Below are 16,792 nucleotides of genomic sequence, written 5' to 3'. Positions count from 1 at the left end.
TAATTTAGGTTTCTAGGAAAGACATTAATAAACAGGGAGGTCTATAATGCTAACCGCCGCTGATTGGTACATTTTCACAAAATAAGATAAACAATACATAGGCCTATACGTACATTTTCAAAACAGTTCGTTGCAGTCTTATACTAGTTTAGTTAGCAATTTCGATTGGTATCTTGTGGAGTGCGAATCCTCGTAGGTTCTTCTCGTTGTTCATAATATCCATAGTGATTTCCCAGAACTTTCAGTTTTTTTTTCTTTCATAAAAAACAAAAAAAAAAGTTGGATTTGCATTCTGCAGGTAGGCAGGCTTCATATTCACTTGAGAGGCTTACGTATTCATTTTGTACTCAGTTCTTAATTTTGAGAAGTTATTAAAAGTCACATTTGTGCTAATGATCTGCTAATGTATTCCAAATGATCTGCTTCTATGTAGTATATAATAATAGTATTTCTGTACTAAGAGCTACATATGTAAAGTTAAATCAAGTAATCCAGAAGCGGATCCTGAGGAAGGTCACATGGTAAATGTTTAAATTTTATCGCTAAGCTAACGGAAGAAGTACATAATGTATTTATTCTTGTATGCATTATAATGAATTAGCGCATGGGATAAGCTTTCTTTTTTAGCTTGTAGCAATAAAATTATAATTGTTACCAATGTGACTCCTCTCGATAGCCGCCACTGAATTATTCTCCCGAAATCTTTTCGACCCTCTCCCCCACTGTCCTGTTCTGGATACGGGAAATTATATATATATATTATGATGTTAACATTTAGTGATTTTCCACCCTCTAATCTAGTATTAAATGTTGATTGTTCGTTGGCAACCCTGTATTCTGCTAATAACATAAACTTTCGAGCTCGTAATACTTCTGGTCCTATAATTATTCCATTATTAGGTCTTAATGTTTTACTATGTAATACTGTTTTATTTATTATATACTTCAGAACTGTCTATTGTATTTCTTGTGCAATAAATCGGTGAAGAAGAAAAAAAAGACGTTGAAATATGGAGTTATCACATGTTCAATAATGACGGAAAAATTTGGGATCATACGTAACAGTTATTCCATTCCAAGATATATTGATGACTTTGTCTCTCCTTTGCGTCGCTGAAAGCAATAATAATAATAATAAAATAAATAAAAGAGCCAATAACATGTCAAATGAGGACATCATAAAGGTAATTATAGTTGCTGCATCTCTTGTCGATCATACCGCCTCGCGTAGCATAGTGATGGGATTTTTACCGGTAAATATTTTTTGGGTATTTACTTTGGGTAAACACCGAGGTATTTACCCAAATAGGGTAAATATAAGTTTTTTTTTTTCGTTTCTAATCCTATATGTGATATAAACATTCTTCAGCACTGCATAAAAATAGTGAAAAAGTAACAGTAGATCTAGTAGAAGCTAGAACAAATATAAAAGGCATTATTTTTATTATTTTCATTAATAGAAATGAGTTCTGTGGTCGTTCGTGTTTTGATAATAATAACTTAAAACAATTATGTCTGGGTTATGTGCAGCAGAAGGGGTCAGAAGAACGTACAAAGCATAAAATTTACAGGAGAAAAAAATGACGTAAGTAGTTAGACCTAACATAACGTAACCAAAACTTACCTAACCTAACCTAAACTAACCTGAAATAAGCAAAATTCTATCATTTTTTTGGAAAGTCATGGTGGACTCCTACACTAACAGAAACTAACCTAACCTAAATTAAACTAACCCAGAGTCACCTAAACTAACCTAATGTGAATAGAAATGACCGAAATTGTAACAATTTTTAGAAACAGTTGCTGGACCCCTTCAGCTAAACATTAGCAGTATGTTTCCCCAGGGAACACATTTTTAAGAACTGATGACTCTGAAAAAGATTACATTTATTTTTTTATTTAGGTATTTTTATTTTATTTTATTTATTTATTTATTTTTTACAAATAAAGAAACTAGAAAAGGACATGGAACGCGGATAAGTGTTTTTCTTTTAAGTTACATTCTGTAAATGACTATGAGCGTCAAGTTATTGCAATTGAGATGACTGAAATATATTTGTTACATCATACATGCTTTAAGTTTAATAACTATAAATGAAACACAGTAGGAGTATATGAGGGGACTTTCACACTTATATTTCACTTGCTAACTAGACATCAAAATGTAATAAAAAAGTGAGTTTTCTGAAGCCAGAATGAAGTAACTGCATTTTCATGTTTTGCAAGAAATTAGCATTCGTGGAAACAAAACAGATAAAATGTCATTGGAGAATGAGTTTCACATGACGATTACGTCTGTTTCTTTAATTAGTTTCTAATTGGGTGGCATCAGATTCATACGCGTAATTCAAATGTTTACATGCTTTAATTTAGAATTGGACAAAATGCAGTTAGTTTTCTCTGGTTCAAACAACTCAATTGGCAGCATCAAGCTAATAGAAGTACAAAAGAATTAGAGAACATTCAGGACTTAGTAACGATCTCGAAATATTCTGTACACATAAGGGCAAAACGATATCTCGTTATGAGGTGGGATTTCTACCAAAATTACTTATAAGATTCATCGTATACATGGAATGAACATATGAAATCATCGCAGGTAATGTCTTCATCTATCTTACACACGGAAGAAGTGTCACTGTCACTTTCTTCTTCAAGGGTTCTCCTTTCTTCTTGGTAACATGGTGCATTTCAAGTGTGATGAACTCGTATCTCCCGATAACTTATTTTCTAATTCTTTCTGCTGCTCTAGCTCCACTATCTTCTCTGTCTCTTTGCACTGTGTTGATACTTTTGGCTTCTGTCCCGGTGAAGCAACTTCGAGTTGTAAGCTATATACGTAATTTTTCCGGCTCTTGAAGTAGTCCGTTTATTCCTTGCCTTAGTGTAAATTTTTGAGAAGGTACTGAAGGATTTTTCTGTGGCAAGTGATGATACCAGTGCTGTTAATATCCGCTGCGCGACTTCAGATAAGTCGGTACTTCCATACAAAACCTTGCACCAATTTACTGGGTTCATTTTACCAGAACTTGTACAAATGAACTTCTTGCCCCACAAACAGTGGTCAAAGTGAGACAGTATGAGCTGGTATGCCATACCGCCTCCGGTTTTTCCGTGATGAAGGCATAACGCCTCCGGTTTTTCAGTGATCAAAACATACCGCCACTGGAAAGTAGATGCTAAATATCTTTAATAAATCCATTTTTATACACAATAATTGACGAATAGCTTTGCACGTAACAATATTTTTATTCTTACGTACAAATAATTTCTAAGTTGACACACCGATATTTTTATATTTTTCCTACCCTTTGTTTTTAAATGGAATGTCTTCAAAGAAGTTCATCTAGTTTATATTTTAATGATCCATATTGAATTGTTTCTTTCTTATGTGTGTGTGTATCCTCTTGCCTTAATGCATATAAATGTGTTTCGAGTATGGACTGATCTTCCAGTGGTTTGAAATATCCCTCAGTCAACTGAGGGTTCCAGCAGTTTTCCTGCAGGAAACTGTTAATATAAACACTCATTTTTTTTTTTTTTTTTTTTTTTTTTTTTTAACATTTTCGTGAATAATTCTCTATAATGCAACATAAGGGGATATTTTTTAAAACCTTTATTCAGAGTTGTTGGCGGAGAATCAAAGTCTTTCCATGTCCCTCCCTACCGCAACTACAGAAAAACTCCCCAATGATTTTTAGTCATTATGTAAATAGAAATGCAATCTTTTAGGCAACATACCCTCACTGTACTTCAGCATTTAGCTAGCCAGTATGTCGACTCAAAGTCAAAATGAAACGTACCACTTCTGCTTTCTTTTCACTTCGAACACTGCCCACAATCCTTTCTTTACCTTGTAGTGTGCAAAATACATCATATTTACAAGATCTGCTTTCATGTTCTCTGCAACCTTGTGTATGAACTCCAATCCATCGACATGTAGTTTTTGAATCAAGTCAAAGCTCTGTGATGATTTATCTAGCAATGCTGCGGCATAGGCAATCGGTTGCAGTGCTGTAGCTTTTCTGCTTTAAAAATTATTAAAAATATTTGTTTCTTCTGCTTTCGATAATGGGCATTCGGAAACAGCATTTATTATTGCTCTTCGATTTCTTTGACAGCAGGAAAAACTCGGTGAATGTTACATTCATCAGATTCTAATATATATATATATATATATATATATATATATATATATATATATATATATATGCAGGACACTATTGGCTTAAGAACATATATTAGCTTTTCGATTCTTACTCAGAAAACCTCATAGTCAAGCAACCTTGCTTTGTGGTCTTTGATAACTGCTATATATATATATATATCTTGCAGTGGTTTCATGAACAGCTAGTTTCTGTAGAGTGACTTTTGTAGCTTTCAAACTTTCAAGACATTCTAAATTGCTTCCGCAGCGGCTTTTACATGGAAGAGTAAGAGAAGTATAATTTTTTTCACTGTTAATTGCATTAAAGAGTGCATTCAATACCTGAGTATTTCTAACCGTTTTAATGACGTCTTCAACATTTGCAATAAATGATGAAGTTCAAGAACACTTCAAAATATCACTGCAGACAAGGTTCAACGTGTATGCTATACATGACAATGGTTTGTAAATGGGGATAATTTTCTTGTACAAGACAAAAAGCCTTCTGCATATTTGCTGCATTATGCTTGCTAGGGTCGTACTTTTCAATGACCTCAAATACTTCATCTCAAATGTACTGAGCAGTGTGACGATTATCTTCCATGTTGACAAAATGAATAAATATTGAATGAGGGTTTGTAATAATGAAGTGGATTATTCCCTTATTACGAACATTACTCCAACCGTCACATGGAGGATTTAGATACTTCCAATTTTGTAGCTTTACACACAGCTGTGTTTGCATTTCATTAAACTGGGCATCAAGTTGACAATGACCTTCTATCTGGAAGTTTGACTGTCGTTGTCGCTTGAAGAAATCAATCCAGAGAGGATGTTCCACCATAGACAATGGCGCTCCAGTTACGTAGGCAGCTTTCACGAGTATTCTGTTTAATATTGCCTGAAAAGGTAACATAAAAATATGTTGTAAAATAGGTCATATTATGTTGAACACGTATCCTAACCCATTCCATTAATAAATACATTCGGTTATCTGCACATATAGCTAGCATGCATTCAATTTTCACTATGGGTACAAATTTATCACATGAAAAAGAAATCAGCTACCCATATTACGGTTACGTTCTGGCTTTATAGAAATTTGTTAACTTGATCTAGGAATCTAAAAAGAGAAAACAGTTCCTGATCTTAACGAAATACTATTCAACCATTTGTGTGTATAATAGTGTTTGGTTGGAATTGGTTTCTGAAAGAAAATATGTACTAAAGCGAAATAATATTTTAAATTATGCCCTTTTAGTTACCAATTCTATATTTCATAGTTTCTTTCTTAAGTATCGGGAATTTTTTCTTACGTCACATTTGACAATTATCGTTCTCGTCACACAATCGTCTTTTTTTTTTTAAACCATACTAGCACCAATATGTACTGGTTTCTCCTGAAAACTATACTGCCATTTGCCAGCTACAAACATAAATTGCTGTTACGCTGGAAATTGGAACAATACACTCTCATACTTGATCGGAAATGAGAATTTTTTCTGGACCAGCAGGAAATTTAATAAGAGTTTTCAACCTAGGAAGTTAGTTAATATTATACATATTTTTGTCAATAACAGCATTTATTGTATACATGTAATGAAGGTAAAAGGATCAATGTGTAGAAGTTTCTCTGTGTGGGCTAATACCCCAGGTAACAAAATAGCGAATTAAATGGTATATACGCAATTTATTGAAAAAAGTAAAGATGAATAGTCGTTGTATCAGCTCACACACTAAGAACGTCATCCCCTCATTTTTAATCTGAACGAAGCGCATAGAAATTGCTATTATTTAAAAGTAATACATTCGTTTATTTTCGATGCAAACTTGCTACAAACACAAGTTCTAATGAATATTACTTAGGTAGTGATTAATATGAATGTTTGGGAACTTGGCTGCATGTCTTAAAGAACGAGTACCACACATTTCTTAAATAGAACACATCAATATTTTCTTGCATGTTGTCCATTTGTGTTCTTAACTCTCTATATTTCCTCTTTTTTTTAAAAAAAAACAAACTTATTTGACCATTTTTACATTATTTTGCAAAATATAATCTACTTTAAAATACTTGTAATGTGTTTTACCAACCGCTTTTCAGCCATCGTTTTTCGTCTCGTTTTACAAGGTCATATGGCAAGCCCTTGAATTACATGAAATAAAATTATTTGTACGCTAGTAGAAAACACTTGTGCTGGGCTAAGGTAAATGCAGTGTCATATATAAGGAGTTAATTATTGAATTTGTTACATAAGTAGGTAACTGTCCTTTGGCATTATCAATTTTTGTTTGAACTTTGAGACAACTTATAGACACTGCAACCCAGCAAACTACTCTCTTATCGCTCAATCCAAAACGTAACATGATATGTGATGTGTGTGTGAGCTCATTAACTTACATGCGTTATACTATATATATGTACTTATGTTTTTATTAGCTGTCATTGTATCCATAAAAGTGGCAATGCTACTAGATGAAATGTGTTCACTCGTAGAGGAGCTCTTCTTATATGAAACCGGCATCAAAGTTTTATAGACCAAGGGCGTGTCAACTTCCCCCACTAGGGAACTTTTGTCACTATATTAGAAATGTTCCTTAGGGTCCTTAGAATCAAAAAATAGTTGTTGGTCAACATATAAGTGCAACACCTGGGTCCTGGGGCCCTTAACCCTTTAGCGCCCATGTATATTTACAGACATCGATGTGATCTTTTTAAATGACCGTAGATCAGACCGTTAGTACAACCCTGGAACATGTTATACCTCGATCGATTTCTAAGGCTCTAAGCTTTTAGTTTAAGTAATGATCGGGACATTTCTGTGTACAAAGGAAAGCTAACTGAGGTATATTTTTGAAAATTTCCCTTAAAAAGATACCTTCTCGCGATTCTTTTTGTTATTACGTTGCAGCACTGCAATCTAGGTGAATAATAAAATGGATTTATATGTCATATTTTATGTTCAACTTATAACTGAAAATTTCATCTCGAATCATCAAAAAGCAACAAAGGAATTTTTAGTTTTCACAAGGTTCATAATAATAGATTTTTATGGAGGCACGAGTATGGTTTGTGTGAATGTTAGGACCGTCAGTGCAACACTGGAACAAGTTATACATTGATCGATTTGGAAGAGTGTAGGCTTTCATTTTACGTAACGAACGAGACATTTCTGCGTACAAAGGAAAAATAATTGAGGGATATTTAAGAAAACTTCCCTAAAAAATCCTTTCTCGCGATTCTTTTAGTTATTACGGGGCAACACTGCAAACTAGGTGAATAATATAATGTTTTTAGGTGTTTTGTTTTATTTTCAATTTAAACTGAAAATTTAATCTTGTGCCAGCAAGTAAGATCGATCAAGATGAAGTTTTCAGTTTAAGTTACCCCGAGTGATCCCTGAGTGGAAGAATATTATGCTAGTAACAGAAACTTCCGTGTTACGGCGTGTGAGCTCGTAATGCCTCTCATCCTATACTTTTCCATTATTTAGCTCTTAATATTTTACTATGTAATACCTTTCAATTAAAATACACTTCATAACTGGCCATAGTATATCTTGCCTTGTGCAATAAAGCGGTGAAGAAGAAGCGTTGAAATATAGACTTATCGCTTAGCTTAAACCAACCTAAAATGAACAGAAATTAACAAAATTGTAACTTTTTTCGAAACAAAGCTGGTCCCCTTATATTAGCATAGGCCATCCGCTATGTAATATAACCAATCAGTGTACACAGAATTCCGAGTACTAAAGGATCTAAAGTTCCGTGGCAATTAAGATGATTCTAAGCTTTATTATTGTTATAGTTCCCAAGCTGGTCTTGCAGTGTCCATATTTCACTAGCACTTAATTTTTTTAAGATATTCTTCCATAGAAAGTTGCTTCCTAATTAGTCAGAAGTGTAAGCATCTGAAGGGAGGAAGAAATCACAAACGGCATATGGTGATCTGAAGGAATCCAGCAAGTTTTACAAAAAATTCCTACTTTATTGTCAAATATTGCGTAATTTTGTTTAGGTGAGTTTAGTTTAGGTTCGGTAAAGTTGGTTTAGGTTAGATTATATCAGGTTAGCTTTGCTATTTCAATGTAAATCATGTCTGTACTTACACGTGCAACCCCACTCCCCGACTGATATAACACGCAGGAACGGTTGGGAAATTAAAGTCACAAGGTTTGCATATACTCTAAATCAGTTGAAACTTTTAAATGGTTATTCCAGTAGCACACAATGAGAGAAACCCTGGAGATTTACAATTTTCTTTTAAACTCAGTACTTTTTTTTTTTTTTTGCTTCTACTGACACACCACAACACACTGAGTTCTTATTTTGTTGTCAGATACCTAAAAAAGTTGCGTCCAAATTGATGATATTCGTGGCGACTAATGAGCCAAGATCACACTGGCGGTTGCATTAATACTGTTAGGGTATAATGTTAAGTGTGCGGAAATATTATTTTAACTAACGCCCAAATGTACGTAAGTATAGCTAAGAAGGTAAATTACACTTTCTGTTCACTATCAACCTTTATTGGCTTACAACTACAACTAGCGAATTTGATTTTACCATAAACCACCTAAAATTTTACTTGCCACACTTGACTCATAAACCTAAATTATAAACAACCAGTTTTGGCTCATCAACCTATTTATGAATCTCTTCAGCCACTTATGACTCCTTTTCCACATCAACATTATTTATACACATTCTTTATATTTCATAGTAACGACCTTCTACTGTTACTACAATTTCCCCAACACCTTGTCCGATTATTTTTAAGAAACACTTTGTCCGATACTTGTAGATAATGCTCTAGTTTAACTCACAAAATCCTAACCTCCTCCCGGGGATTACCGAAAGAAAACAGAAAAAGAATGCAAACCGTATGCAATTACAAGAAAAGACAATCACTAAATTAATGACAACACTTTAATACTTTACTGTCCCTCATTAGATTTCTTTTTTTTTTCTTTCTTTCTTTCTAAACTGCTCATACTTTTTTCCAATCCCATAATCCTGTCACTCATTTCCTGTATCTTCTGATCCCTCGAAGTAAACTCAAGAAACATAAACTATATCAGTTCCTGCTTCTGGTTTAAGTTTTGCTCCTTTTATTTCTTGCTTCTTTTATTCTGCCTGATAGTTTGTGCTTTCCGTGCACCATCCTTTTGCCGATAAATTCTAGGTCTTCTAGATCCGTCATTATTATAAGTTCATGCTACGGACACCTATATCTTCTTTCTTAATAAACGTTATGCCATGTTCTGATGCTGTATTAGAATTGGTTGTTTTACTAAGCTCTTGACTGACTTTCGCCGATTGTAAAAACATTGTTACCATAGTCAAAGCCTGATTAGTCTCGTCCGTTATTTTTCTTCCTAGAACTTCTGTATTAACCATAGCTTCTTTCGTTCCTGTATTATGTTTTCTTGTTTTCCTGCCAACTTCTACCAAGTCTTCCATTTTCAAACGTTTCCTTTCTGTTTGTACGGATCTTAATATTCATGCAGATGCCAAATGGTGTAGTCCAGTGCAGCTGAAACAACGTTTCCCATAAACTGAACATTGTCCTTTTATCTGTACTTTTCTACATCTCGTGCATCTATTTGGATCTCAGTTTGTCTGACTTATAGACCGAAATGCAGACGAATCTTGAGCTCGTTGATTCACTTTTGTTGGCTTACCTAGGCCTCTCAATGGATAGCCAGTTTGCTTTTGGTATGATTTCTGCTCGTAATTGGCCAATTATTAGCTCCCGTTTCCTTTACTCGTTCAATATCCATACTTGAAACTCTTTTTGACTTCGATTTTCCAACTGTTGTAATATCTTTACATGTAGATTCTTTGCCATTAGACTGCGCCATTTGTTAGGGTATAATTTTAAGTGTGCGGAAATATTATTTTAACTAACGACTAGTGTACCTAAATCAAGCTAAGAATGTAGATAACACTTTCTCTTCACTAGCAACCTTTATTGGCTTACAAATACAACTAGCCACACTTGGTTTTACCGTAAACCACCTAAAATATCAGTTGGCTCATAAACCTAAATTATAAACAGCCACTTTTGGCTCATCAACCTAATTGTCAATCTCTTCAGGCACTTATGGCTCGTTTCCCACATCAACGTTATTTATGCGCATTCTTTATATTTCATAGTAAAAATCTTCTTTTGTTACTACAATTTCCCCAACACCTTGTCCGATTATTTCTAAGAAACACCTTGTCCGATACTTGTAGATAATGCTCTAATTTAATTCACAAAACCCTAAAAACTACGAACACCTCGTTTACTGTAATTTGGATGTGCTGATTTCCAATATGAACTTCATTTTTGTTAGTAACCTCTAGTTTCTTTTAAATTCAATTTTTGTGTTTTACTATAACGTCAATTTTTGAAATATATACTTTTTACAATTGGAGCTTGTCGCATTGTGGAGCAATGCCCTTTAAGAAATCTGGTAATACAGTCTCCAAATAAGACTAAAAGAAACTCATTGGAAAGAAAATCAGGTCATATGCTCAGAAAATAGTGTAAATGTATCAAAATATGCAATATATATATTGGGCTTATGCAAAGTAAACGCTTTTGTTTTCAAACATATTCACCGACTATGAATATGAATTTCAGTATTTACGCAGAAGAATATAAACCAGTTCTACTACAGAAAGGTGATATTAAGTTTTCCAAAATTAAGCAATATGCATAGAAATTGGAACTATGCCACATTTCAGTATACAAATGTAAATTTAAGGTGTTTACGTGATAATGCCACATTGGTCTACATAAGGATCTCATGTATAAGAAAAATAATGATGATGATCAATTAAAGTTCGTAATATGCATTACAGATTAGATATATTCCATTCAAAAGTATCTGTGTGTGGTAATTACACACACTCGGCTATTTCATTGACACCATTACATTCTATTCCAATCTGGCATTCTCTGTTGTAAAATGTGTAACTTGAAGAAAACAGTCAAAACCTCGGTTACACAAGGGATCAGAATAGTAAGTAAAAATATGACACTTCTTAACAAGGCTAAAACGCAAGGAAATTTATAACCATGTACGGAGACATATTACAAAAGATAGAAGAACATATATAAAGGAGTTCTGAAATCAGCAAAAAAGTTACACAATGACAAAACCATTAAAAAATCAGATAAAAGTCGAAGGCTTTGTGGAAACTAGTGCAGAGCGAGTTAAATATAGCTGTTTTCCGTGATCTTTTCAAAGCAGTAGACTCAATGGCACATAAAAATCTTTCAAACTATTTAATAAGAGACATTGCGTCCAAATTTAAATCGTATCTGTAAAACCAGCAGCAAGTAGTAGAAATTGCATACAGTAACAGAGCTACAAACCAAACTACATATTACATATCGGGGAAATAAGAAATATCACATGGAGTGCCATAAGGATCCGTATTAGGGCCGGTATTGTTTTTGATATACATTATCAATCTAGCGTGTAATTTTGCTCCAGCCCAACTATTCCTTTATGCAGATGATGGATTAAAGAAAGTAAATACTGAAAGGACACAAGCTATCAATTTTCATCAAATGTGCAACAAACATACGCAGCCTGTAAATATTGTAATTGAAAATAGCAAAATAGACTATGTAAACTCAACTAAGTTCTTAGGAATTTGGATAGATAAAAATCTCTTCTTGGATGTACAAATAAGTCATCTTACCAAAAATTAAATCAAATTTATTTCGCAATTCAAGTACTTAATAATATTTTAAGAGAGCCTCCTTTAAAAACAATTTACTTCGGGTTATTCCAATAAAATTTAACATATGGCATTATATTTTGGAGAAATACACACAAAACTAGAGTAATTTTTATAATACAGAAACGAATAATATGAATGATGGCAACTGCAAAACCAAAAGATCATTGCAAACTAATATTTTTTAAAAATCATACTCCCAGTACCCTGTTTCTATATTTTAAATCTACTGATATTTGTTAAGACAGGCCGAGGGGATGTCCTTACGTGGGGTAGAAGAAAAGCATGATCATGATACAAGAAACCAACAAAACTTTTGTACTGTAGAACATAGAACTGTATTATATGCAAAAGGGTGTAAATACGCGGGTATCATTCTCTACAATAAACGTCCCATAAATATGAAGACTCAGGACTGTTACTAAATTTAAAGAAAAAATCCAGAAATACCTATTACAGCACTGCTTTTACTCTGTAGAGGAATACATGATTTGCTAACTGAAAATAAACTATATGATGTACAATAAACCAGCGTCATTACTTGTTTTTAGCATTTGATATATGTTCAAGAATTTCTTAATACACTGCAAGTAATAATTACTTGCTCTTTTATTTTTAATAATATCATGCAAAATGTAAAATGAAAGGTATAATTATTAACTTACTGTGTGTCATTTTCATTATTGTTGTTCTATTTGCTTTTGTGTTCATATATAAATGTCCACTTCATATGCGTTGCAATACAGTGCTAAATGTTTGAAAAAAGAACGAAATAAATAAAAGTGTCATATGAGGAAGGTTCTAGATTACTGATACCCCTATATTTTCATAATACTTTATATCTAATATAGAAATATATTAAAGGATATTCCTTGAAAATAACATGTGTATCTAGACACAAGTCACAGTAATACAAAAAACGCATATGAAAACATGGAGAGTTCAAACACTTTCCGTTGAGTCCAATACTTGCACTTGTGGCTCTTGCGCTTATGGAGAACCACGGCGCACTCTCGTTTGGTACTTCAGCACAACATATATTTTGTCCAATAGCTCTTGATAACGCTTTTCCATCATCTTCAGATCTTGATAGAAAAGTTCTCTCCGTTCAACGCTATAATCTCCAAGATTGTTAGGGAATTGATCAAATTGACTGTACATGAAATGGATCTTCATACTCATGATGCACCCAATATCGCGAAAGGCTAACAACATTCTCTTAAACAGCAGAATGTAGTTATCTGATTTTTTCTTGACTAGAAAATTTTTATGCTTGCAAGAAAGAATCATGCTGCTTCCTCTTTGTAGTTCATCTTGGCAAATTCATCATCACGCCAAACAATATCAAATTAACGTCCATCGAAAAGGCTTGCTTTAATCTTCTCGTAAAATAAAACAAAACAAAAAATAAAAAGGAAGAAAGAAAGGAAAAGCAGAAAATTTAAAAATTTGACACTGAAAGCAGTCACCGTCAGTGTTTAGTGCCTTCACGTGATGTTTCATCAAGCGAAACTTGATGTAGAGTGGGTAGAAAATGTTCGTATCTCGGCTGACAGTTGGTTTATTCATAATGTTTTGTTTTCCTACTTTCAGAGTGTCACGGATAAGACATTTTGTTGTGTATGTATGGTGCTCCTCTCGAGCTCCGCTGTTCCACGTACATAGATGATACGGATACTACGGGAAACCTTTTTGTTCAAAAAAAAAAATGACAATTTTGAGATCTAAACAAAAGATTCAGTCATGTTCCTCGTACTTGAGTAAGTCAAACACAAGTATGACATTATTATGTGGTTCTCGCAAATTCACTGAATGACCAATTAGAACCGATCCGTAAGGATTGCCGTTGTAAAAAGAAAACACTTCAGACTGCGCTTCGAACTGTCGATGAATAACCTCCATTCTTTTGGACTATAATAGGAAACACTAATTCAGTTGAAAGACCTAAGTTGTCGTGGTAGTAAACAAAGTTGTTTTCTGAAAAGTAGTCTACAAAACTTTTTCCAGCTATCGGAAATATGACACTCGTGCCGAATGATGCAACAGATTTTGTCTCGCAATCTGAAAGCTAGTAGCTCAGCAGCTTTCTTGTAAACACCAAAATATGACACTAAGTCATTCAATTCAGGTTGCTGAGGTGTAGATGACTATTTAGTGTCAGATAAGTCTTCCGATTCCATATCCGTTTCTCCATCCACCATATCACAAGCCCTGCGATTCCCCTTTCTTTCTCTTTCTTCATCTTCGGAAGAGCCGAAACCATTAAAAACTGGAACCGCGAGTTCTCCGAGTGAGGGATCGGTCGAATTACTGAGGGTATGCTGTAATCAATGAGACTGAAAAGAGGCCTGGAAATAAAGGAAAACGTACGTAATCATTGCAGTATTTTTTGACTCTAGACAATAATCGAATTAGAGTATGTAAAGCGTTCTTTATGGCAACACTTGCTTGTTCAGATAAGTTTATCCGCAATTCAGTGAACATGAGCGATGACATCGGCATTACCGATGTACAGATCAACGTGACAAACATAAGCCATGGAACTAAACTACTAAACTGATGAAACTGAAAAAAAAAAAAGTGTGAAGGAACACGTTAGCAGTTTTCCAAGAATAGGACCTCATTATGTTAGAAAGCAATCTTCACGCGAATATCTTGGATCAAGACTAAACATAAGACGTATGTACAATTTGTACAAGGAATATTGCCAGGGAAAAGAATTACCTACGCAAGCCAGTGAATGTGTTTATCGTAACATTTTCAACAGTGAGTTTAATCTTGGATTTAACCAACCCAAAAAGGATCAGTATGTAATTTGTACAAAGTTTGAGGCATCAAAAGGTGAAGAAAACACACAGACAAAATCACAATATGTTAAACACATGCAAAGGAAAACATGTGCACAGAATGAAACGATAGGAGTGGGAAAGATAAGGAAGCTGCAACCAAGGATTCTTCGTTCGAGTCCATCACAATGGATATGCAGTCTGTACTGTATACTCCGGATTTTGAAGTTAGTGTTTTGTATTACAAGCGGAAGTTAAACATTTTCAACTTTACAGTGAACAAACAAAGCTCTTCTAATGATGCATATTGTTTTTTGTGGCCGGAGTTTGAAGGTCGAAGAGGTTCAGATGAAATAGGAACGTGTTTGTGGAAGCTGCTTGGATTCATACTTGAAAACGTGCTTGATGTTTCATTTTTCTCCGATGGATGTTGTGGATAAAACAGGAACCAGTACATAACGTCTCTACTCTACTACGCAGTTCACAGCAAGTTCAAAATAAATCCAATAGAACAGAAATTTCTTGAAAAGGGCCACACTTACATGGAGTACGATGCTATACATGCTGCTATTGAACATACAAAGAAAACTGTTAAGATATATTCCATACATGAGTTGCAAAACGTTATTGCAATGGACAGGAAGAGAAATCCCTTTAAAGTGATTGAAATTTGCCATACAGATTTCATAGACACTAAACATCTGGCTTCATCTTTGTTAAGTCATCTTTGGCGAACTGAAGACGGTGACAAGGTAAAATGGCAAAAAGGAGTATGTATAAAAGTTTAAAAAAAACAAAAAAAAACGAAAAATGCTTTTTCCTTAAGTATGGTTACCACAGTGAATACTTACGAGTAGATATCCCTCAGCGACGAGGGCAAACATTGAACATGGAAAAGCCTGCATATTCAAGTAAGTTTCTAATTTCTCAAGCCAAGAAAAGTTATCTTGTTCGGTTATGCGAGGATAATGTAATTCCGTCCATGTATCAGGAGTATTAGGGTAGTATTAGGAGTATCAGGAGATAAGATGACGTCAGTGACAGTTGGGCAGTGCAACTCGTCCCATAATGTTTGTGCTAAAGATAATGGTAAATGCTTCAAATATAGACCCGGTAACGCTGAACACCTGTGAAAAAGAAAGAAAAAATAGTGATAAGACTAGCTGGGATAGCAGTTGCGTTGGTCAGAATATTGCGGAAAAGTTACAGGAGATCGCATAGTTTCCAGACATGCGCAGTACGTGCAGTGTCAGTCTATTCTGTACTACTGGTTTTGTGCCATCCGTATCAATCCGCTCGTCTGTTGTTTGGTTCCGCCATCTGATTCCACCATCCGAATCCACTGATTTAATACGTAAACTTCCTGAGTGAATCCATCCCGTGAGTGAATCCGCCCAAATAAATCTGATTCCTTTCAGAGATTAACGAATCATTCCGGAACTACCCATCACTATCCTACAACATTACCGTTTCGTGTTAATTCCTCTGAAGCGGATCAAGTAAAGGAATCGATCCCTCGGAACAACAACAATATGCAAGTGGTTAGTAACAATAACAGTAATGACAGTGATAACCGAAACATACGTCCAAGTGACCATAGTGAGCTACCGGTTAAAAAGACAGCTCACAAAGAAAACGAGAGTGAAATAACAAGTGGCAATAGTGAAATATCTCCTAAAGGTGTCATTGTGTCAGATAAGATCGCGCATGTTGTGGAAAATCAGCTAGCGTCAAAAGTTGAGAATGGGATTTAAAAATGTTCAAGTGGAAATGAATCGACTTTGCAAAGCAGAAAATCGGCAAGGTGTAAAAAACCAAATACCTTTAAAGAAGATTTTATATGGTGAATGAAAAGCCTAGTGAGTTAGTAAAATACCATCAGAATGTGCAAGGGTTTACAATTGCTAAAAGAAATATGTTGGAAGTGTTAATAAGTGACATTAAGAAAAATGTAAATTTAATATGTTTAACTGAGCACTGGTTGAATTAAGATGAGCTGAGTGTAACTAACCTTCCTGGTTTTAATCTAATCGCTAGTTACAGCAGATCTGTTAAGAATAGAGGAGGGTCTTGTATTTATGTCAAAACAGGTTTAGAAAATAAGGTCGTAACTAAATTT

At 34.4% G+C, this 16,792-nt stretch overlaps 2 protein-coding genes across 3 annotated transcripts in view; one reads left to right on the top strand and one right to left on the bottom strand.

Annotated features, from left to right (window-relative positions):
• Positions 1–835: 835 nt before the first annotated feature.
• Positions 836–16,792, top strand: part of LOC145689964 (uncharacterized) — a 41,930-nt gene continuing 25,973 nt past the window's right edge. The window contains exon 1 of one of the 2 annotated variants that reach the window (XM_081764357.1): positions 836–1,184. The gene's annotated coding sequence lies outside the window, so the exon portion shown is untranslated. The remainder of the gene's footprint in view (positions 1,185–16,792) is intronic. The other variant, XM_081764358.1, reaches the window with a different exon arrangement.
• Positions 1,905–16,792, bottom strand: part of LOC145689965 (uncharacterized) — a 50,123-nt gene continuing 35,235 nt past the window's right edge. Inside the window, exon 2 of the mRNA XM_081764359.1 lies at positions 1,905–5,048. Coding sequence (XP_081620485.1) covers positions 4,716–5,048 — 333 coding nt within the window. The 3' untranslated portion in view covers positions 1,905–4,715. The remainder of the gene's footprint in view (positions 5,049–16,792) is intronic.

The sequence above is a fragment of the Thermobia domestica genome, chromosome 7, assembly GCF_964235325.1.
Source record: "Thermobia domestica chromosome 7, izTheDome1.hap1.1, whole genome shotgun sequence".
In the NCBI taxonomy this organism is placed as follows: domain Eukaryota; kingdom Metazoa; phylum Arthropoda; class Insecta; order Zygentoma; family Lepismatidae; genus Thermobia; species Thermobia domestica.
This window is presented reverse-complemented; position numbering and strand designations above follow the sequence as displayed.